This window comes from Tupaia chinensis, unplaced genomic scaffold (assembly GCF_000334495.1).
Source record: "Tupaia chinensis unplaced genomic scaffold, TupChi_1.0 Scaffold000238_1, whole genome shotgun sequence".
NCBI lineage: Eukaryota > Metazoa > Chordata > Mammalia > Scandentia > Tupaiidae > Tupaia > Tupaia belangeri.
In genome coordinates, this window is record NW_006159716.1 from 7742534 (window position 1) to 7763995 (window position 21462).

Here is a 21462-nt window from a genome sequence, read left to right on the forward strand (position 1 = left end):
TCTTTGTCTGTGGTTTTGGTCAGTCTGGCTATAATGTGTCTTGGAGAAGATCTTCTTGGGTTGATTCTATTTGGGGTCCTTTGTATTTCTTGGGACTGGATCTTTGAGTGCCTCTCTAGGTTTGGAAAATTTTCTTGCAGGATTTTATGGAATAGATTATCAATGCCCTTATGGGTCTCTTCGCTTTCTAGGATGCCAATTATCTGGATGTTTGGACATTTGATGGTATCTAGTATTTCTCGTATATTCTCAAATTTGGGGGCAATTTTCTCAGTCTTCGTGGTGGATTTTTCTAGGCCAGCAATTTTCTCTTCTACATCTGAGATTCTATTTTCTGTATGATCTGGTCTGCTTTTAATACTTTCAAGAGAGATTTTGACTTCCTGTATTATAGCCTTCATCTCTAACAGTTCCGTTTGAGTCTTGTGTAAAGTGTGTAATTCCTCTTTTAGATCTTGCAGGAATTTCCTCACCTCCCGGCACTCGTCAGCTCCTGTCTCCATTCTCTTCTGCAGTTCCTTGTCTCTCTTCTCTTCCATCTCTGTAAGCTTCGCCATTATGAATGTTCTAAATTCTTTATCAGACATTTCCATGATTTCCACTGAATTGTCTGCAGATGAAGAGGAGTTATTCTTTTCCCTTGGGGGACAGGTATTTTCTTGCTTTCCCATATTTCTTGTGGTCCTGCGGTGATTTCTAGTCATCTGATGGAAAAGTGTGTTTCTTCCCAAATTTGAAGTTCAATCACGCGAGTTTGAGGGCTGGAGGCTGAATTATCAGTGGAGAATCTTCATTTCTCCTAGTCTCCTGAAATCATTAGTTCTCAGTAGCCATGAAGGGGTCTTCTGTCAAAAAACCCTGACTTTTTTAAGAAGAAAAAAATAACCCTACCATGTCCAAATATACCTCTCTTAATTGCGAAGTATTCCTTTTCAATCTTTGTTCATAGTATATTTCTTCAGACAGTTATCGCCATGAAGAAGACTTCATATGCACGCTAATCACTTTCACTATACTTTCCCACACGGCCTTCAGCACTGACTGGTCACGGCGCCGTACTTGAGCATGGGCTACCTCCTCGATCACTTTCCTTTCAGAAGGCACCTCACCAGCTTTCTCTCCAGCCTGCATTGCTAAGACTGCAGCACACACCCTTTGCCTCTGATACCCTTCCTCAATCCCATCTTCCCTCGCAGCCACCATTCTTACGCCGTGCCCATTCTCTGAAGGCTGCCCTCTGCCAACGTGCATGCCTCGTCCTGCAAGCCCGCGTCAGCCACAGTGTGCGCCTCCCTGGTTAATCTGCGGCTCCCTTCATTGGAACACCCTCTCTTTCCTCCTCCCCACATAAACCCCCTTTAGCTTTCAATGCCAGGGTCCCTTAAACAGCTCTGTGGAAACAGTCGATTGGCGAGGGCACCAGGACAGAAAGGCAGGTGAGATTTCAGGTTCTCTGTGATGACGTCACCCATGCTGCTGCTGCTGCTCCGTGCTCTTTCTCTGTCTCTCTTCCTGGACAGTCTTACCTTCCCAGTCATAAAAGTCATCAGGGGCAAAACCCAGAAGCCGAACAGAGGCTCACAGGTCTGATTATGTACAATTAAACAAAAATGATTTTATTTAACTTTGTTTATTTATTTCAATTTGACCAGAGAAAGACAGAGAGAAAGAGGAATTGAGAAAGCAAGCCATCAGGTCCGCCAACCACACCACAGTCGGCCATGTTGGAGTCCAACACCTTAACCACTATGTCACCTGCTGGCCCCACTTTTTAAGAAGTTGGTGCTTTCTTTTTTTTTTTTTTTTTTAGTGGGGGGAGTTTTGCTATATGATGTGTGTACTTGCCACAGAGAGAGATGGAAAGTGAGGAATCACCCTTATGTGCTCCCCTCCCCTGGCCCCCCGTGGGGTAGCCACACAGCAATCCCTTCTCCTCCAATCTCCTCTTAGGATTTTGGGTACGCATACGTGCTCGGTGTGATTTTTCAGGCTTGCGCGTCTGAGACTTGAACCTTGAAGCTAGTCATGTGGGATACAGTGCCTTAAGCTCCACGCTGGCTCTGATGTCTCTTCTTCTTTTTCCTTTCCCTTTTTTTTTTGGCTTAACCAGAAAGTGGATATAAGTGGAGGAGGGGAAGGAGTCATCTTAGCCTATAGTATGAAAGCCAGATGTTACAGATGGCAGTGCAAGAGGACAGGAGAAGCCCAAGAACTGCCGCTGTGGGGCCCGAATGTCATCCTGCACCGTTTACACTAGTTGGTCAGAAGCAAACTACCTCGTGTGTATTTATATATGCACGTATTAGTTCTGCTATAGGGCACATGCGCTCACCAAAGTGAGACAAAGAGAAAGACAGGGTGAAAGCGAGAAAGCACCCTCCCATGGGGATGGCCAAGCCACAATCCCTTCTCCCTCCATTCTCCTCTCAGAATTATGGGCACATACACACATGGTGTGTTTTTTTAAAGCCCACCACACAGTTGTTGGCTATCTTGTTTCAAGCCACTGTTATTTGAGGTCTTAGGCACAATAGACAAGTTTTGGGACCAGCAGTTAGCGTAATGGCTATGTCGCTGGACTCCCATGTAGTTGACTGCAGTTCGAGTCCCGGACCCGGTGGCTTAAACTCATGCCGGGTGCGTGTGCATGCGTGCCCAAGATGCCGAGAGAATGGAAGAGAAGGGATTGAGGCGTGGCCATCCTCCCGGGGGGGTGATTTCTCACTTTTTGTCTCTCTGTCTCTCTCTTTCTGATGAGCACACGCACCCTATAACAAAAACCTCTCAAATAAAAACAAAAACAAAAACCTCTCTTTCTGTGTGTGTTCTCTCCCTCCTGTATTCTCTCTCTCATTAAAAAAAAAAAAAAAAAAAAAAAAAGACAAGTTTATATCATCTTAACCAATAACAACTGTACTTGTCAAAATGAGAAAGCATGTGGTCTTTGATCCGGCATCTCCACATCAATGTCCCAATGCTAGGAAAAGATCTCCACTTCTGTATAAAGGTGCTCACTGCATTACTGCTTCAAACACTGGGGAAAGGACATGGGAGAGTCCCCCGCTGTGGGCATGGCGAGATAAAGCATGGACTCTCCGTACCGTGGAACATGGCGGCACTCACAACAACGGAAGTAGGCCTATGTGTACCAACATTACCAAAAACCAAAACCTAAGACATTTTAAAGAGAATCAGAAAGTCAGTTGCAGGACCAGAGTGTGGCATGGTGGTTAAGGCACTGGACACTCCTACATGGCTGACCACACGGTTTGAGTCCTGGACCTGGTGGCTTGGCTTTCTCACTTTCCTTCTCTCTCTCTGTGTGTGCTTCTTTCTGGTCAAATTAAAATAAATGAATAAATAAATAAACTTAAATAAGTAAGTTTTTAAAAAAAGAACAAGAAGGAGAAGAAGAAATAAGTTAGTTGTAAAAATTATAATATGATCTGTTTTAGGAAAAAAATTAAATTTGTATATGTACACATGAATATTTAGATAGTAAGGTGGTAATCTCTTAACAGTGGATACCTCTGGGAAGGGAACTGTTTCCTATTTCTCTCATTATACTTATACATGTGTGCATGAGTGTGTGTGTGTGTGTGTGTGTGTGTGTGTGTGTATAGGCAGACATGCACATATGCCCAGTATGTTTTTCAAGCCGCTGGGTTTAGGACTAGAACTTTGCAGTCCACCATGTTCGATACAGCCACTGTAACTTCCATACCACCTGCTGGGCCCTTTATCTTCTTTTTTTAAACAATTATTTTAAAAGTATATATATATAATATATACTTTATATACACACACATATATATAAATATATGTATATAATATATACTTTAAATATATATATTATATATATATATAAAAATAAATAAATCCAGAGAAGGAGAGAAAGAAAGTGTGAAAGCAAGCTGCCAGGTCCAGGTCCAAGACTTGAACCATGGTCAGACATGTGGGAGTCCAGTGCCCTTAATCACCATGCCACCTGCTGGTCCCCCCTTCTATATCTTTTGAAATAAAGTCTTTATACATTACTTGTGGATACATTTCGTTGTTTTGTTTTTTTTTTTGAGAGGTTTTTGCTATAGGGCGCGTGTGCTCGCCAGACAGACAGAGACAGAAAGCGAGAAATCACCCCCCAGAGGCGATGGCCACGCCGCAATCCCTTCTCCTCCATTCTCCTCTCAGGATCTTGGGCACGCACGCACACGTGCCCGGCGTGAGTTTTAAGCCACCGGGTCCGGGACGCGAACCGCGGTCGACTACGTGGGAATCCAGCAACATAGCCATTACGCTAGCTGCTGGTCCTCAAAATATTTTTTTTGAGTAATGTTAAAGTTCTTGTTTAGTAAAAAGTAAAAATGCAGGACCAGCACATGGCGCAATGTCGATGGCACTGGACTCCCACGTAGTGGACGGCGGTTCGAGTCCCAGATCTGGTGAGTTAAACTCACGCTGGGCGTGTGTGCATGCATGCCCAGGATCCTGAGAGGAGAATGGAGGAGAAGGGGTTGCGGCACGGCCATCCCCCCTGGGGGGTGATTTCTTGCCTTCTGTCTCTCTCTCTGTCTGGCAAGCACACGTGCCCTATAGCCAAAACCTATCCAGAAAAAAAAATGAAAAGAAAAGAAAATGGCTATGTCGCTGGACTCCCACGTAGTCGACCGCGGTTTGTGTCCCGGACCCGGTGGCTTAAAACTCACGCCGGGCGCGTGTGCGTGCGTGCCCAAGGTCCCGAGAGGAGAATGGAGGAGAAGGGATTGCAGCGTGACCATCCCCCCTGGGGGGTGATTTCTCGCTTTCTGTCTCTGTCTCTGTCTGTCTGGCGAGCGCACGCGCCCTACAGTGAAAAATCTCTCCAAAAAAAAAAAAAAAAAGTTAGAATGCATAGGGACCAGCAGATGGCGTAATGGTTGTGTCACTAGACTCCCACATAGTCAACTGCGGTTCAAGTCCCATACCTGGTGGCTTAGAACTCATGCAGAAAATAGACTACCCACAACTACATGATCAGAGAAGTCATGCAAAAAACATTTTGGCCTATTTCAGTCTTTTTCCTGCAAATTTTACATAGCTGCAATATTTTCTCTTTAATTTTGGACCTATCTAGAATTTATCATAAACATTTCCTGTGAAACTTCTTATATATAAACCTTTTCTTTTTTTTTAAAAAGAATTATTTATTTAACTTTATTTGTTATGATTATTTTTTAATTTGACCAGAGAGAAACATAGAAAGAGAGAGAAAAAGGGAAACAGAAAACAAGCCACCAGGTCCGACACTGGAACTATAGTCGGCCACGTGGGAGTCCAGCACCCTTAACTGCCACCCCAACTGCTGGGCCCTGTAAACCTTTTCAATAACCAGGTAATTTTCCATGATATCAGATGTACCATCCTTTACACCTTCTCATTTGCAGCATTTAATTATTTCTGCTTCTTCACTATAAGAAAATGAGAACACATACCTTTGCACAAAAAGCTATATCCCAGATTAGTTCTTCGGGATAAATTTCTAGAATTCAAGCTCCTGTGTCAAAGGGCACGAGCATTTTAAAACAATTTACCAGAGGACATGTGTACCTACCAGAGAGAATAACAGAGAAAAGGAGAGAGGAAAAGCACCCCCTCGTAGGGCGTGAGCATGCCACAAACCACCCTCCTCCATTTCTCCATCCCTGCGGGATTTGGAGCATGCCCACACATGGGCCCAGCGTGTTTCATCAAACTGCCGGGTCTGGGGTTTAAACTGCGCAGCTGGCCATGTGAGATCTGGCTCCCTTAACCACCACGCCATGTGGACGAGCATTTTAGACACTCAGTGCTCATCCAGAAAATGCATTCTGAAAGACGCTCACCTCTCTAGATCTCCAGCACTAACTACACTCACGAACGAGTTCTGTTCATTGTAACCGCTGACTCTTAGATCCCCGAGCCCGAGAGGAGCACTCAAAGCGGGTAGCTTCTTTGTGCATCTGTACTTTCCCTTTCCATGTTGCTAGCATTCACTTTCCCTCCCAAACCCTCTGAAGTAACTATGCCTCTCTCTTACCACGCTGTGACCGACTTCACTGCACCCGCCCAGTTACTCGGGGCTGTTACTGACGCCCTCTCAACCCACCAGACGCTATCGCTACTTCGAAGACTGCTTTCAGCCAACCCAGACATCTCAGCAGCACCAAATCCTCTCAAGAAAATTCTCCTGTGATTTTATCTTGCTCTCGAGTCTGTCTCAAATTTCTTTCTTTCTTAACAGAACCATCATGGGGACCGGCAGGTGGCATAATGGTTATGTTGCTGGACTCGCACGTAGTTGACCGTGGTTCGAGTTCTGGACCCGACGACTTAAAACTCATGCTGGGCGTGTGCCTGTGTGCCCAAGATGCCAACGGGAGGATGGAGGAGACGGTGCTGTGGCGTGGTCATTTCCCCTGGGGTGTGGTTTCTCACTTCGGCGCTCTGTATCTATCTCTACGGCGAGCGCACGTGCCCTATAGTAAACATCTCCCTAAAAAAAGGGAAACTATCATTTTTATCTTATTTTCAAAATATTGACCTTGGAATATGATTCTCCTTGGCCTCCAGCCCCTTTGAGTCTTATTTCCTGCCTCCTGTTTCTCTTCCGCAGTGTGTCCTATCCCACGAAGTGGAGCAGGCACTGCCTCTTCTTGCCAAGGTTCTCTAGGGAGTCCCCATGTTCTAGGTTAGCAGACTCTCTGCTGTAGGGGTCTCAATCTGCTCTGTGCCCTGGACTCTCTTGGCTTTCTGGTGAAGCCTGTGGATCCTTTCCCAGAATAATGGTTTTGATTACATAAAAGATCAAAATATCTGTAATACTGGGGACCAGCAGGTGGTGTAATGGCTATGTCGCTGGACTCCCATGTAGTCGACTGTGGTTCGAATCCTGGACCTGGTGGCTTAAACTCATGCCAAGCGCATGTGCGTGTGTGCCTAAGATCCCGAGAGGAGAATGGAGGAGAAGGGATTGCGGCGTGGCCATCCCCCCTGGGGGGTGATTTCTCGCTTTCTGTCTCTCTCTGTCTTTCTGGCGAGAATATGCACCCTATAGGAAAAAACTCTCAAAAAAACCCCTGTAATATTTACCTCTGCGTGGTAAGACTTCACGTACTAGATGTTACTGCTGATTTGTTTGCTTACTGGAATTCTCTAATTTTTCTATAATGGTTACATACGCCTGCATAACTGATAACAAAAACAACCAACAAAGGGCTAAGCTTTCTAGAAGAGAATATTTGCTGGGATGGGGTCTACTCGTGATTTCCAACTCTTCTAGCCTTCATAGAAACCTCCGAGAAGCGGGGCAGCAGGTGGCATGGTTGTTAAAGGTGATGGACTCCCACATGGCTGACCAAGGTTCGAGTCCTGTACCTGGGAGGCTTGCTTTCTCACTTTCCCTCTCTCTATCGCTCTCTCTGTTTGAAACAGTATTTTATTTTTTTTTTCTTAAAAAAAAGAGGCTTTGAGAGATTAGCCTCCCCACTTCCTCCCAGGGACCTGAGGTTTGGCTGTAAGGAACTACTTTGCCACCTGGTGGCAAGGCCTGTGAACTACAACTCCCAGCCCTAGCCCTGCCCCGGAGGTCTCCACTGCTCACCATAGTGCTCTCCAACAGCAGGAAGCCCGGCTCAAAGGAAAACAGGGTAGAAAACGAATCCCCGTGGCTGGGGGATGCAGCAGTTAATCACAATAAGGAGCTTTTATCTAGGGGTAGAGGAGAGATGCTACCAGGCAGGGGACGGCTGGAGATGCGCTGCAAGGCCAGTTCCTGGGAGCAGTAAGGACACGTGGTCAGGAGGAATACCAGTGAGAACTCAGCTCTGCAGGGCGCCATCAGACAGCGGCTCCCAGTTAACAGAGAAGGGACGATCACCTTTCATGGAAAGCTGGAAATAGCGGAGAGCAGAGAAGGACCGCGCGGGCACCTCCAGAGAATCCACAGCTCCCCAAGTTCCTTTCCTTTTCAGGTGGCATAGCAGGGAGGGGACTTGAGCTACGTGTGAGGGGTGGAAAACAATCAGAGAAGGGGCCAAAGGAGTAGGCAGGTACTGAACAAGGAAACCCGGGTAAGCGCGAGGTACGGGGAGGGCCCGCCGTGACAGCACAGGTGTGCCAATACTGGGGCCACGTGGGAGGCCTGGGTTTGGCTCTCGGGACGGTCTGAACATGCCTGGCATGCCCATGACCCAGGCTGGCTGGAAGGCTGGGGGGACTGCGGCATGGGAAGGCCCCACCGGGGGTTCTTTCTACCATGAAAGGAAGAAATGAAATGCAGGAAGGGCGGAGGGACTGCGAGGTGCGGACTGGAGAGTTCATTAGAGATTACTGAAGAGACGGAAGAGTTGAGGGGAAGGGGACACAGGTAAAATTAAAACGGCCATCACACGTTCTGAGCACTTGCCACATACCAGGTGGAGCACCGGCATGCTTTACCCCCCTGTCATTCATTTACCCTCGAGTCAAGTCTATGACATACGTATTATTACCTCCATTTTACAGACGAGGAATCTGAGACCCAGAGGCTAACAAACATGACCGAGGTCACAGAGTGGGGCTGGGCTAGGACTTGAACCCAGACGACTAGGCTGAAGAGCTTATATTCATAACCACTGTGCCATATACTGCCTGCCTTGGGGTGAGAAGAGAAGGGGGACATAAAGGTGGACATACTGGGGGCTGCTGGGTGGATTCCCACATGGCCAACTGCAGCTCAAGTTCCAGACCCAGTGGCTTGAAAATCACATCCGGAGCATGTTTATGTATGTGCATGCCACAATCCTGAGAGGAGGAGCAGGAGAAGGGATTGTGGCACGGTCATCCCCTCTGGGGCGGTGGAGGGGGGCATGATTTCTCACTTCCCTTCTCTCTGTCTCACTGTCTCTCCCCTCTCCAGCGAGCACACATGCCCTATGGCAAATCGTGGTCACATGGAAAGATGTCTGCCTCCCCTCAAAGGTTGGAAATACTGAAAAGAAAAAACTCACAGAAGAGGTTATTTGAAGGAGATCTTGAAGAACTGAATAATTTTACTTGGCAAGAAGGACGAGTGTAACTAGTATGACCAGAGGTAGAACATGTAATAATTAACAGCAATGGGACAGCCCCTGGCCTGGTGGCTGAGGTGGCTAGATCCCACACGGCCCACTGTGCGGTTCAAGTCTTGGACCTGGTGGCTTGGAAAACATGCCACGTGCACGTGCGTGCAGATTCCCAAAGGAGGGTGAAATGGAGAAGGGATTGTGGCGTGACCATTCCCACGGGAGGGCTTTCTCACTTCCCCTCTCCTGCTCTGTTTCTCTCCCGCAAATGCGGGATTTGCCCTCTGGCAAGTCGAAAAGATTAATAAATACATAAGAGCGACAGAACTTAATGGTTATATAAAATAGACACATTTCTAAATAACACGCTGCATGTAGAATTGCTTTATAATACTGTAACGTTCTATGCAAATGTAAAGTGTATTCAAATAAAAATATTTTCTTAGTCAAATACTTTTTTAAAAAGAATTATTTAACTTCATTTATTTTTAATTTGACCAGAAAGGGACAGAGTAAGAGAGAGAGAGAAAGAAAGAGAGAAAGAAAGAGAGAGAAAGAGAGAGAGAGAGACACGGAAAGTGAGAAAGCAAGTCACCAGGTCCGGGACTTGAACCACAGTCGGCCATGTGGGAGTCCAGAGTCCTTAACCACCATGTCACCCGCTGGTCCCCCAAATAAGTATTTTAAAATAGACCTTTCCTGTTTTGAGAACCTATAAGGTAGTGAACCATTTCCCCTGGTCCTAAATAACTTGTCAGTAACAGTCCGTAGATACCAACTTCTTGAGAGTTAAACTTTCATCCTTCGGTTTCTTCTACACCAAACACCCAGAGCACTGGGCACGCTCTCCCCTTAGAGAGCGGTAGTTCCCCGCAGTGGCTTGTTCTTATTCCTATGTCTATGAGCTGTGTCCTTCTCACATGAGCTTGTTTTGGATCTCAGGGTTCTCTTCAAACCCTTCTTACGGGCAGGATTCGAACCCACAATTCATCGAATGTGTGTAATCAGGGCCCGCCTTTGGGCCGTGTTCCACTATCACACCCCAGAGTTCCTGCAGAAGGGGTGGGCGGACACCAACTGGTTTAAAGGAGTGATTTACGTTTAGCTTGCCTTTCAGGCTGGGACATTCTACGGGCTTGGCGCTCTCTCTTTAATAGCGTGGGCCTGTCTCCTACAAAAGACACCTTCAGAATGGGGCTCTCTCTGGGGTTTTCTGCCGTAAGACACAAGCTAAGGGTCCTCTGAACCAGGTGATACTTAGGTCTAGTCACCAGCTTCCCTTGTCATCTCCCTTCTACAGTTGGCCCTGGGGGAGCTCAGCGTCTGAACCACCATGCCACTGCCGGCCTCGCGCTTGGTGTTTTTCAAGCCCCCGGGTCCGGGACTCAAGACTACACAGCTGGCCATGTGGATCTAGCTGCCTTAACCACCATGCTGCTGGCTGGATCCAAATTCCACTACTTTTTTTTTTTTCTTTTTTTAGGTTTTTGTTATAGGGTACATGCACTCACCAGAGAGAGAGACAGAGAGAGAGAGAGAGAAAGGTGAGAAATCACCCCTCTGGGGAGATGGCTGCACCACAGTCCCTTCTCCATTCTCTTCTGGAGAAGAGAATGCATACCTACATGCTCAGCATGTTTTTCAAGCTGCCAGGTCTGGGACTCAAACCACATTGCTAGCCATGGGGAAATCCAGAGCCTTAACCACCACACCACCTGCTGGCCTTCCAAAGCCCACCCTTAACTCTACAATTTTGTTATCCGACAACAGAATGTATACCCCTGAGATTCCCTAGTGTACCCTGCTGGCCTTCTAGGGTGGAAGGGACCAAAGAATTTGTCCTCATCCATCCCCAAAGAGCACTGCAGGTCAGGGCCTGGACATTACCGAGCCAGTTTTAGGGCTGGAGCTGTCGATGTGGCAAGGGGAGGGGGTAAAAGTTTCCAGTAAAACCCAACCTCCGTGGTCTTCTCCGCACACAGCCCTTGCCGCTCTTTTCTCTAGCCACACTGTCTTCTCTGCTACTTCCTCCCCCAGCCCCCAAGCTCTTCCCCTACAGGCCTTTGCTCTAGTCCTTCTGCCTGGAAAACTACAGGCCCCGCACGGCTGGCTGCAGCCGACTGCAGCTCTCTCCTCAACCTCGCCATTAGTCAACTAGCAAAGCGCAGGCCAGGGACAGGCACTGAGGACAGCTCTTGGGTGTGGCCTCACATCGCAGGGACATGGCAGGGGTCTTTGTCCTCACATGTTCCAGCCTGGTTCCCTCAAGAGCCCTCTTCACCTGCCTCCTTGTTCTAGAACCCGTAGTGGAAACACGAGGCCGTAACAGGCCTCCTACTGCTAGCCCGGACAGCCCTGTCCTCTGGGCAGATTCGGCCCTTTTCAGGCTTACACTGGGGAGAGAGGAACCCCCACTCCCTGTCCCGAATGGTTGCGCACAGTGGTTCTGAGAGGTGCTCATGCCCCAGGAAGACATGTTTCCCTGTGACCATGATGAAATCCCCTTGGGCTGGGGAGGTTCCCCACCAATACTGCTCACGCTGCATCATCTCCTGCACAGCCACCATCCCTCTGTCCCCTGGTCCTGTGACTCAGCAGCCCTCAATCCTAGTCATCATGGTTTCCCTCTCAAAATCTCACTTGGTACCAAGGTTCAAATACGTTCATTTACTTTCGGCCTTCTCAAGTAAGAAAGGAGGTGTTTACCTCTTTTTGATTTGGCTAATTTCTACAAGAGCAATTGTCTACTTGGCAGACAGATTTCAGTGTTGTTGCATTTTTCTCTGTCATTACTTTCCTCCCCACCTTTAATGGTTATCTCTTTTTTTTCCTTTTTTTTTTTTTGAGAGGTTTTCGCTATAGGGTGCGTGCACTCGCCAGACAGACAGAGAGAGACAGAGACAGAAAGCGAGAAATCACCCCCCAGGGGGGATGGTCACTCCGCAATCCCTTCTCCATTCTCCTCTCGGGATCTTGGGCATGCACGCACACGCGCCCGGCGTGAGTTTAAGCCGCCGAGTCCAGGACGCGAACCGCGGTCGACTACGTGGGAGTCCAGCGACATAGCCGTTATGCCAACTGTTGGTCCCTTTAATGGCAGTCTTGAGAGAGAAGTCGTTTTTCTCTTTTTGAGAGGGATTTTTCCTATTGGGCATGTGCCTTCTGCCGAGAGGTGGACAGAAAGCGAGAAATCGCCCCGGGAGTGGCCATCCTGCAGGCCATTCTTCTCTTGGAATTTGGGGCACGTATGCACATGCACCCACCGTGAGTTTAAGTTGCTGGGTCTGGGACTTGAACTGCAGTCGGCCACGTGGGACTCCAGCACCTTAACCACTATCACTATAACCCCTGGCCCAGAGACATAAATCTTTTTTTTTTTTTTAAAGACTTATTTTATTTAACTTTGATTATTTATTTATTTTCATTTGACTAGAGAGGGACGGGGTAGGGGTGTGTGTGTGGAGGGGAGGGGGTTAGTGAGAAAGCAAGCTGTCAGGTCCAGGACTTGAACTGCAGTTGGCCATGTGGGAGTCTAGCGCCCTTAACCACATGCCATCTGCTGTCCCCTAAGACATAAATCTTAAGTATACAGCATCAGAACTTGATTTTTGTTGAGGTTTTTGCCATAGGGTGCATGTGCTTGTTGGAGAGAGGCAGAGAGGGTGGGGATGGTCACGCTGCGATCCCTTTTCCTCCACTCTCCGCTCGGGATTTTGGGTGCAGAAGCACACAATCCCTTTTCCTCCACTCTCCGCTCGGGATTTGGGGTGCAAGAAGCACACACACCTGGAGTGATTTTTCAAGCCTCCAGGTCCAAGATTCGAACCACCCTAGTATGCTACCTGCTGGTCCTCCAGGTCCAAGATTCGAACCACCCTAGTACGCTACCTGCTGGTCCCACGTACGGATTCTCTGTGTGTGTACATACCCATGCAACCACCATCAGATGGAGCCTGAAAATACGTCCTGTGCACGGGAGATTCACATCCCTCCCCAGTCAACACCTTCCCCCGACCACCAATCTGAGCAAGACCCGACGCTCCAGCAGGGCCTGGGCGTGCTCTGGATTCTACACACGGAGGTCCAGAGTCCCACTCCGCAACCTGCTTGGTCATCACGGGATTCCTGGGGCCTCGGTGGGCTGTTTTCAGGCTACCTGGGTGGGCAAGCATGTTTAGGACAAACCCGGACCAGAACAGGGAGAGAACACAAGGACAAACTTGGAAGAATTCTTCAGTTTTAAAACAACCAATTTTTTTTTTTCTTTCTTTCCTTTTTTTTTTTTTAAGTTTTTGCTACAGGATGTGTGCGCTCACGGAGAAAGAGAATGATAAAGAGAGGAAAAGTGCGAAATCATCCCCAAGAGGGAACAGCCATGCCACCATCCCTTCTTCTCCATTCTCTTCTCAGGATTTTGGGCACGCATGCACATACGGCTGGGATGATTTTCAAGCTGCTGGGTCTGGGACTCAAACTGTGGTCACTCACGTGGGAGTCCAGTGCCTTCACCACCACACCCTCTGCTGCCCCACTTGGTCCAACTTTTAACTGTAAAACTTCTCTTCCAGACTGGGCCTGTTTGGCTTTTGAATTTTATTTTTTTTCTTTCATGAGAGTGAACTTGTATGTGCATGCACAAGATAAGAGAGACAGACAGAAAGAGACAGACAGACACCCTCGATGGATCCCGTCACGCCACCATTCCCTTCCTCCACTCTTCCAGCTAGTCAGGATTTCTGGCCCAGCATGTTCTGACTCGGGATCTGAACTCACGGTCGCCATGTGGCTTCCAGCAGTGCAGAGCAGTCCACTACCCGCAACAAAGTGCCTGACCTGCTTTCCAAGGTGCTCGCGTTCACCTGAGGGCTTCCGCCGCCGAGGTGCACGTGCCTACTCTCTCCGTAAAGGTCCCGCCAGCAGTCCACACCGTGTCCTTGGGCCCTCGCGCCTCTGCCACAATTCTGTCTCCGAAAGGGTACTGCCCGTCCAGCCCCACACAGCCAGGCCTGTCATTCCTTTTCTTGTTCCTTGGGTTTTGGAACTGTGAGGTTGGGAGGAACTGCAGATTGCCCAGCGTAATTACCCATCCTATTCTGTCTGAAAGAAGAGGTGAGACTCTGCTGCAAGCAGGATTAACGGAGGTGCTAGCACAGCAGCAGAGAGGCCCCAGTGTCGTTCTGCGGGCTACTGCCGAAAGAACTGAGATCCATCAGGTAATCGGATACGCTCCCACGTGAAGTACATCTCTGACTCACAGAGCTTTAACGTCACAGGGTATAGGGTACTGCCCTCTGCTTGCCGACACTGGGAACTGCTAAGAGCCATTCCAGGAACCACTCCACCTCCCTGGGCTCATCTGGGAAGCACTTTTATCACACATGACAAGGTTCTCTGAGCCCGGCTCATGATAACTAAATTAGACTTCATGCTCTCAGTATCCTGCTCCACTTCAAGCACATTATCGAAATTGATAGCTCGCCCAGCACCCGGCCACTCCAGCCCCTCGTCCTCATTTATCCCAGGATGTCACATATGCTGCTCGCTGGCAGAAGCCATGGCTCTTCATCAGCGGCCTGCAGCCTGGGCAGCGGAGCTGCACCCACGCACAGGAGCCAGCTCGCCCGTTCTCTTCTTCCCTCCTAAGCTCTTGCTCGGGCACGTGTGTCCTGTCTTGCCATCTGTCTGCTGAACAGACTTCTGTCCTTCACCACCTCACACCAACTGCACAGTGGTACCACTCAGGGACCACATGGAGAGGCTGTCCTCCTGAGAATACCTCTGTGATGGGTGAGATCGTAGCCTTTTCTGGCTCGTTTCCTGCTTTTGAAAGAAATATATGCCTTGGAGCCAGCAGGTGGCATGGTGGTTAAGGTGTTGAACTCCCATATGGCCAACTGCGGTTCAAGTCCTGGACTTGGCAGCTTGCTTTCTCACTTCCTCTCTCTCTCTGTGGACAAATTAAAATATAATAGTAATGAATAAAATAAAATAAACATTAAAAAAAAGAAAAATATGCCCATTAAAAACAAAAAAGGCCTAGTAGGTGGCATGGTGGTTAAGGTGCTGAATTCTACACGGCCAGCCACGTGGTTCAGGTCTTGGTTCCAGGGGCTTGAAAAACATGCCAGGCACATGGGTGTGTGCGTCCCAAATCCCACAAACAGAGAAGGGATTACAGCCTGCGGGGTAATTCCTCACTTTCCCCCTCTCTCTGTCTCTTTCTCTCTCTGGCAAACATAAGTACTCTATAGCAAAGACAGACAGACCAAAACAAAAAAACAAGCAAACAAAAATATGTACTGTGAATAAAAACAAAAACCCTTGCCCAGATAATGACCCTGAGCAACCTCCATGCTGTACCCTCCGCAGGCCCCAGAGCCTGTCAACCTCTCCCCTAAACCTCTATTCCCCCCGCCCCTGGAGGACCTGCCTGGCACTCCACCACCTAACGGGGGCCCTTGTTGAGTTTTCTTCACAGGGACTCACGCGTCACCACCATGGGCTTCCAGGAGGCCACAGTCTCACCGCAAGGCCAGGGTGTCTCCCAGTCTCTTTTGCTCTGCCCACCTCCTCCCCTGACCTCTGCATTTAGGAGCATGTCAGGGCTCAGCCTGGCCCTCTTCTCCTCTCTGTCCACACTCGCTTTCTCGGGATCTCATCCAGGGTTCCGGCTTTAAATGGCCTCTAGCCAAAGACTCCTAAATTTGTGCCCAGTCCACCTCTAGCTCTTGAACTCAGGCTCTAAGATTTATTTGCCTGGCTCATACCTATATGGATGCCACAGGCATTGCGGAGTCACATGCCCACCGCGGGCCTCCTGCTTTCCCCAAAACCTGGCCCTGCAGCTCCTCCACCAACTGCAGAGCCATCCACGTACCGCTTCCGGTCAAATTGTCAGCTGTATTTGTAAAACAGATCCAAAATCTGACCACTTTTCCTTTTTTAAGAAAAGATTTATTCACTTAATTTTATTTCTTCTTATTTAAACAGATTTTTTTTGCTATAGGACATGTGCATTTGCCAGAGAGACAGAGACAGAGAGAGAAAGTGAGAAATCACTCCCCAGGGGGGATGGCCATGCCACAATCCCTTCTCCTCCATTCTCCTCTTGGGAGTTTAGGCACGCACACATGTACCCAGCATGAGTTTTAAGTCACCAGGTCCAGGACTTGAACCACTATCGGTCATGTGGGAGTCCAGTGTCTTAACCATTATGTCACCTGCTGGCCCCCTTATTTATTTATTTTTAATCCACTAGAGAGAGAGAACGTGAGAAAGCACCTGCCAGGTCCTGGGCTTGAACCGCGGCCAGCCATGTGGGAGTCCAGCACCCTAACCACCACGCCACATACGGGCCCCCAACCTGACCACTTTTCATACCTCCTGTCACCCTCCAGGTTGATGCTACCCTCACACCTCACCTAGAAGACTACCACAGCATCCTCAGTGGTCTCTCTGCTTCTACCCCTGCCCATACCTTCGGTCTGCATGAAAGCCAGAATAATCCTTTTAAAATATAAGTCAGATCATGTCCCTCCGCCTGCAGCCCCCGTCCACTCAGAAAGTCAAAGTCTTTACGGTGGCTACAGAACCCTCTGTGACCTGGGTCCCTTGTGACTTCTCTGACTTCGCCTCTTCCTACTCTTTCCTTGGATCACATTGCCCCAGACCACACTGGTCACCATCACGAGTCCTCACAGGGCCCAGCACACAGGCCTTTGCAGTGGGGTTCTCTGCCCACACTGCCCCTGGGGTCCATATGGCGCACTCCCTCGTCTTCCCCAAACCGTGGCTCAGACGCCTCCTCCTCGGTGCAGCTGCCCTGACTTCTCTATATGAAACTGCAGCCTGTCTCTTCCCTACCACCAAGTAACCCCTTACCCTTCTCTACTCTTTTTTCAAGCCACCAGGTATGGGACTCGAAGCACACTGTCAGCCATGTGGGGTCAGTGTGTTAACAATCACGTCGGGCACTGGCCCAAAATTGGTTTCTTGAATGAATTCCTGGAGTAGGATTATTTTTTTCTTTTCTTCTTCTTTTTTTTTTTTTTGAGAGGTTTTTGCTTTAGGGCGTGTGTGCTCGCCAGAAAGAGACAGAGAGACAGAGAGACAGAAAGCAAGAAATAACCCACCAGGGGGGATGGGCACGCCACAATCCCTTCTCCTCCATTTTCCTCTCGGGATCTTGGGCACACATGCACATGTACCCGACGTGATATTAAGTCACCGGGTCCGGGACTCGAACCACAAATAGCTATATATAGCCATTACACCAACCCTTCTCTACTTTTAAAAACTATGTTTTTGTTATCATCTTCTAACATTTTTAATTTACTGGTTATTTTGCTTTTGTGTGTTATTTGTCTCCCACAACTAGAATGGAAGGTCTCTGTCTCTCTTCTCAATACACCCTAACACCTAGGATTGCGCCCGGCACCTGGCAGCATTCACAGAGTGCTGGCCAGTGAGTGAACAGCTCTCGGGCCTACCCCGACACCGACACCGCAGCCTTTCTGGCACAAAGACCCTTTTTATTCCAAAGAACTCTGGGCCCCAGTGACTTCCTGCCACCTGGGAGGGGCGATGTCCTCGGGGCGCCCTTTCTCCTGTCCAATCCCAGCTGCACCTGCTGTGGCACCTGCTGTCTGCCCAGCTCCACTGCAGGCTCGCTCCCCTTCTGACGCTCACCCCTGCCCAGGCTGAGCTCTGGCCGCTCACCTGAAAGTCCTCTTCATCCAAGATCTCTTTCCTCCACTTGATCAAGAAGGCTGCACACACGTAGAGATGAAAGTGGGAGAACCCTTCAGGTTCAGACTGGGAAGCAAAACGACAGAGTGAGGACTCCAGGCCCTGCTAAGGGGCTCAGTTCCCACCCTTCCGATGGTGGGCAAGCAGCACAGCACCCTAGGACTGGGCAGACAGAGGCCTGCAAGATTCAGCGAAGGCACTGCTCATGCGGGGAGGAGGGGGAGGGACGCTTGGAGCAGCGACGCCCCAGGGCAGGGGTCTCCTCGTACCTGGTAGGTGTCCCACAGGCGGATGGTGCAGCGGAGAGGAAGCTCCCGCATGAGCAGGTTGTTCATCCAGCGAAAGGCAAACTGAAGGTATTCGACCTCGTACCTCCTGAAGTGATTATGTACCTGCTCTGAAACAGGACGCGTCATTGGCCCCAGGTGCACGTCCGGGGAGGGGGACAGTCAGATCCCAAGAGGGTCACAAGACCTTCTTTTTCTTTCTTCTTTCTTTTTTTCTTTTTTTTTTTTTTTTAAGGTTTTTGCCATAGGGCATTGTGCGTTCGCCAGAGAGGGAAAGTGAGAAGTCACCTGCCAGAGGGATGACCACACTGCAGTCCCCTCTTCTGCAGTCTCTTCTTGGGATTTTGGGCAGTCAAGCATGTCTGGCATAATTTTCAAGACATTGGGTCTGGACCCTGAACTGTGGTCGATCATGTATGAATCCAGTGCTTTAACTACTACACCACCAGCAGGTCCCCAGTGCTTTAACTACTATACCACCAGCAGGTCCCCAGAGAGTCTTTAAAAATATATATACATATATATTTAATTTTATTAATGATCATTATTATTATTTTTAATTTGACCAGAGAGAGAGAGAGAGAGCAGAAAAATGGGAAAGCAAGCCGCTGGGTCCAGGACTCGAACCGCAGTCAGCCTTGTGGGAGTCCAGTGCCTCAACCACTACACCACCTGCCGGCCCCTGAAGAGCCAGACACAGAGGGACCAAACAGGCACCTGCTGTCCTTTATGCTGAGCCCCTCACCTCCCAGGAAGGCGTGGCTGACTCGGCGGCGCGTGGCCTGGCTTTTCCAGCCCACGGCGATGCCTCAGTGCCCCTCTTCCTTCCAGGCTCTGTCGCGGAGCAGGAGACGCAGGGTTCGCTTGGCTGCCTGACCTTCCTACTCATCAGAGAAGGAGCCAAGATGGAGAAGAACCTCAGAGGTCACCTCCGCCATCTCCTCCCGTGGATGAGGAATTTCTCATTACTGTCCCCAACAGATGGCCAGCCAGCAGGGACTCAGACACCGCCAGGGAAGAGGCTCGCTGGCTCCACTCAAGGACAGCCTTTCCACACGCGGCTCAAGTGACTCACCAGAAAGCACCTTGCCACGTTCAACAGAAACCGGCCGCCTCCTACCTCCCGCCCGTGGTGTCTGAGTGGTATTCTGGGACGAGCCCAAACACACCTGCTCCATGTTCTACCTGACAGCCTCCAAATAAGACTTCATAGAATTATTTTCTAATCTATAAAATGGCAATAGTCGTTCATACCTCGGGGTCTCGGGGAGATAAAACGAAGAAATACAAGTGAAGCGCTACACTGGCACCTGGCACACGGCAAATATTTCACGCAATTCTTGAAAGAACTGTTTTTTTGCTGAGCAGATGGCATAATGGTTATACTGTTGGACTCCCTTGTAGTCGACAGAGGTTCAAGTCCCGGACCTGGTGTCTTAAAATGCATGCTGGGCCCATGTACATGCGTGCCCAAGATCCCGAGAGGAGAATGGAGGAGAAAGGATTATGGAGTGCCCATCCCCCCTGGGGGGTGATTTCTCACTTTCTGTCTCTCTGCCTCTCTCTGTCTCTCCAGTGAGCGCACACACTCTATAGCAAAAATCTCTTTAAAAAAAAAAAAAGTTTTTTTTGGGGGGAGTACGATTTATTCTGTGCTTTTCTGAATTTAAAACTTTTTTGTAATGAGAAAGCTTCACTTTGACGGTGCAGACAAAATAAAGATTTATATGCAAGGAAAATATGTATTATGAAAAAAAATCCATGGATGGATTTCAAAATTCTTCACACCAAAATAACCTTGTAGTTTAATTCTATATTCCGTGTACTCTTTGAAGTCCCCTTGCACATTTAAAAGTCCACTATCCTGAAGTGCGATGCCTTTATTTAGCAGGTATCTGCAAGGGTGGAAAACACAGAGACAGGGCAGAGACGCAGAAACCACAGCCTGTGGCTCTGGCGGCCAGCCGAGCCCCCCGGGAGAGCAGCACACGCTCCGTGCGAGGCTCTGGGTGAGGAGGCCAGAGACCTGCACGTGGGCTCCGCCACGGGGCTAGCAGCTGGCCAGGGTGATGAGACACAGAGGGGAAAAACATGCCACACTCAACATCCAGGACACAGCTGCAGACCAGCGAAGGAGCTCGGAGTACTGAAATGCTACGTCATAAAGGAAGCTGCAGTGAGTGGAACGAACCGAAGACGGTTCCCACAGAAAGAGGACGTGGGAAAGGAGAGGGACACATGGCTTCTGTGTGGGAGCGTGGGCGGGCGAGGCTGTGCTTGGGTGATGAATAAATTCCTAAGTAGGCAGGCCAGGAAATGACACTTCTCGGTGAGTAAACAGCATGCTATAACTCAACCTGTACTAGACCCCACTTAACAGAAGACCTCCCTGTCAGGTTCTCTGTCCCCATGAAACTTCATCCTGACTTTCCTCCCTGGGCCGCAGTTTCTCCAGTGGTCAATGGTAGGGCTTCCTAAGTTGTGATTCGGTTCCAGATCAGAACCAAGGAAGTCCTGTAAGCCTCCTGATCCTCAAAGCCAGCTGCTTCGGGAAGAGCTGCATCAATTCTCCTAGCCCAGATAGGTCTCGGAGAGGCCGGAAAGCCAGCCAGACTCCGGACCCTGCGTCAAGCCCAGAAGCTCCGAGTCACGCCACTATAGCAAGAACAAGGTCAGAGTGCAGAGTGCAGACTTGACGCTGAAGACGAGAGCCCACGCTGGTTTCAGAGCAGACGAGGGCGTGATCAGGACAGTGCTTTAGAAAGATGCAGCTGCGGGACCAGCAGCTGGCGTAATGGCTCTGTCGCTGGACTCCCATGTAGTCGACCGCAGTTCGAGTCCTGGACCCAGTGGCTTAAACTCACGCCGGGTGCATGTGCGTGATCCCGAGAGGAGAAGGGAGGAGAAGGGATTGCGGCGTGGCCACCCCCCGGGGGTGATTTCTCGCTTTCTGTCTCTCTCTGTCTTTCTAGCCAGTGCACATGCCCTAAAGCAAAATAAAACCCTCTCTCTCAAAAAAAAAAAAAACAAAAAAAAAGATACAGCTGTGACAGACGGCTTGGAAGAGGAACGCATACAGGGGAGACAGGTCCTTTAAGAAGGAAGCTGAGAAATCTAGGCATGGCAGGACCAAGAGCTGTGGCTCAGGAAATGGAGAAGGGTGAGCCGGGGACAGAGGCTGAGGAGAACTGATAGAACCTGGTGCTAGAACGCAGGGGGACGAGAACCGGGGCCACAGCAGAGCTCCCACCTCCCCTTCCTGCCAAGGTGTGTGAAGATGCTGGCTGCCATCGGCAGCGAGAGCCCTGGGAAGGGGCATTAGCCAGGCTAAGGGAGCTGAGGGGGAGCTGCAGGTGAGAGTGGCTCCG

At 49.3% G+C, this 21462-nt stretch overlaps 1 protein-coding gene across 1 annotated transcript in view; it reads right to left on the reverse strand.

The window, feature by feature from the left end:
- TBC1D22B (TBC1 domain family member 22B) overlaps positions 1-21462 on the reverse strand; it is a gene marked incomplete in the record, with an annotated part of 102702 nt that overhangs the window by 4787 nt on the left and 76453 nt on the right. Inside the window, 2 exon segments of the mRNA XM_014587860.2 lie at positions 17778-17873; positions 18077-18204. Of these exon segments, the coding sequence (XP_014443346.1) occupies positions 17778-17873; positions 18077-18204 (224 nt within the window).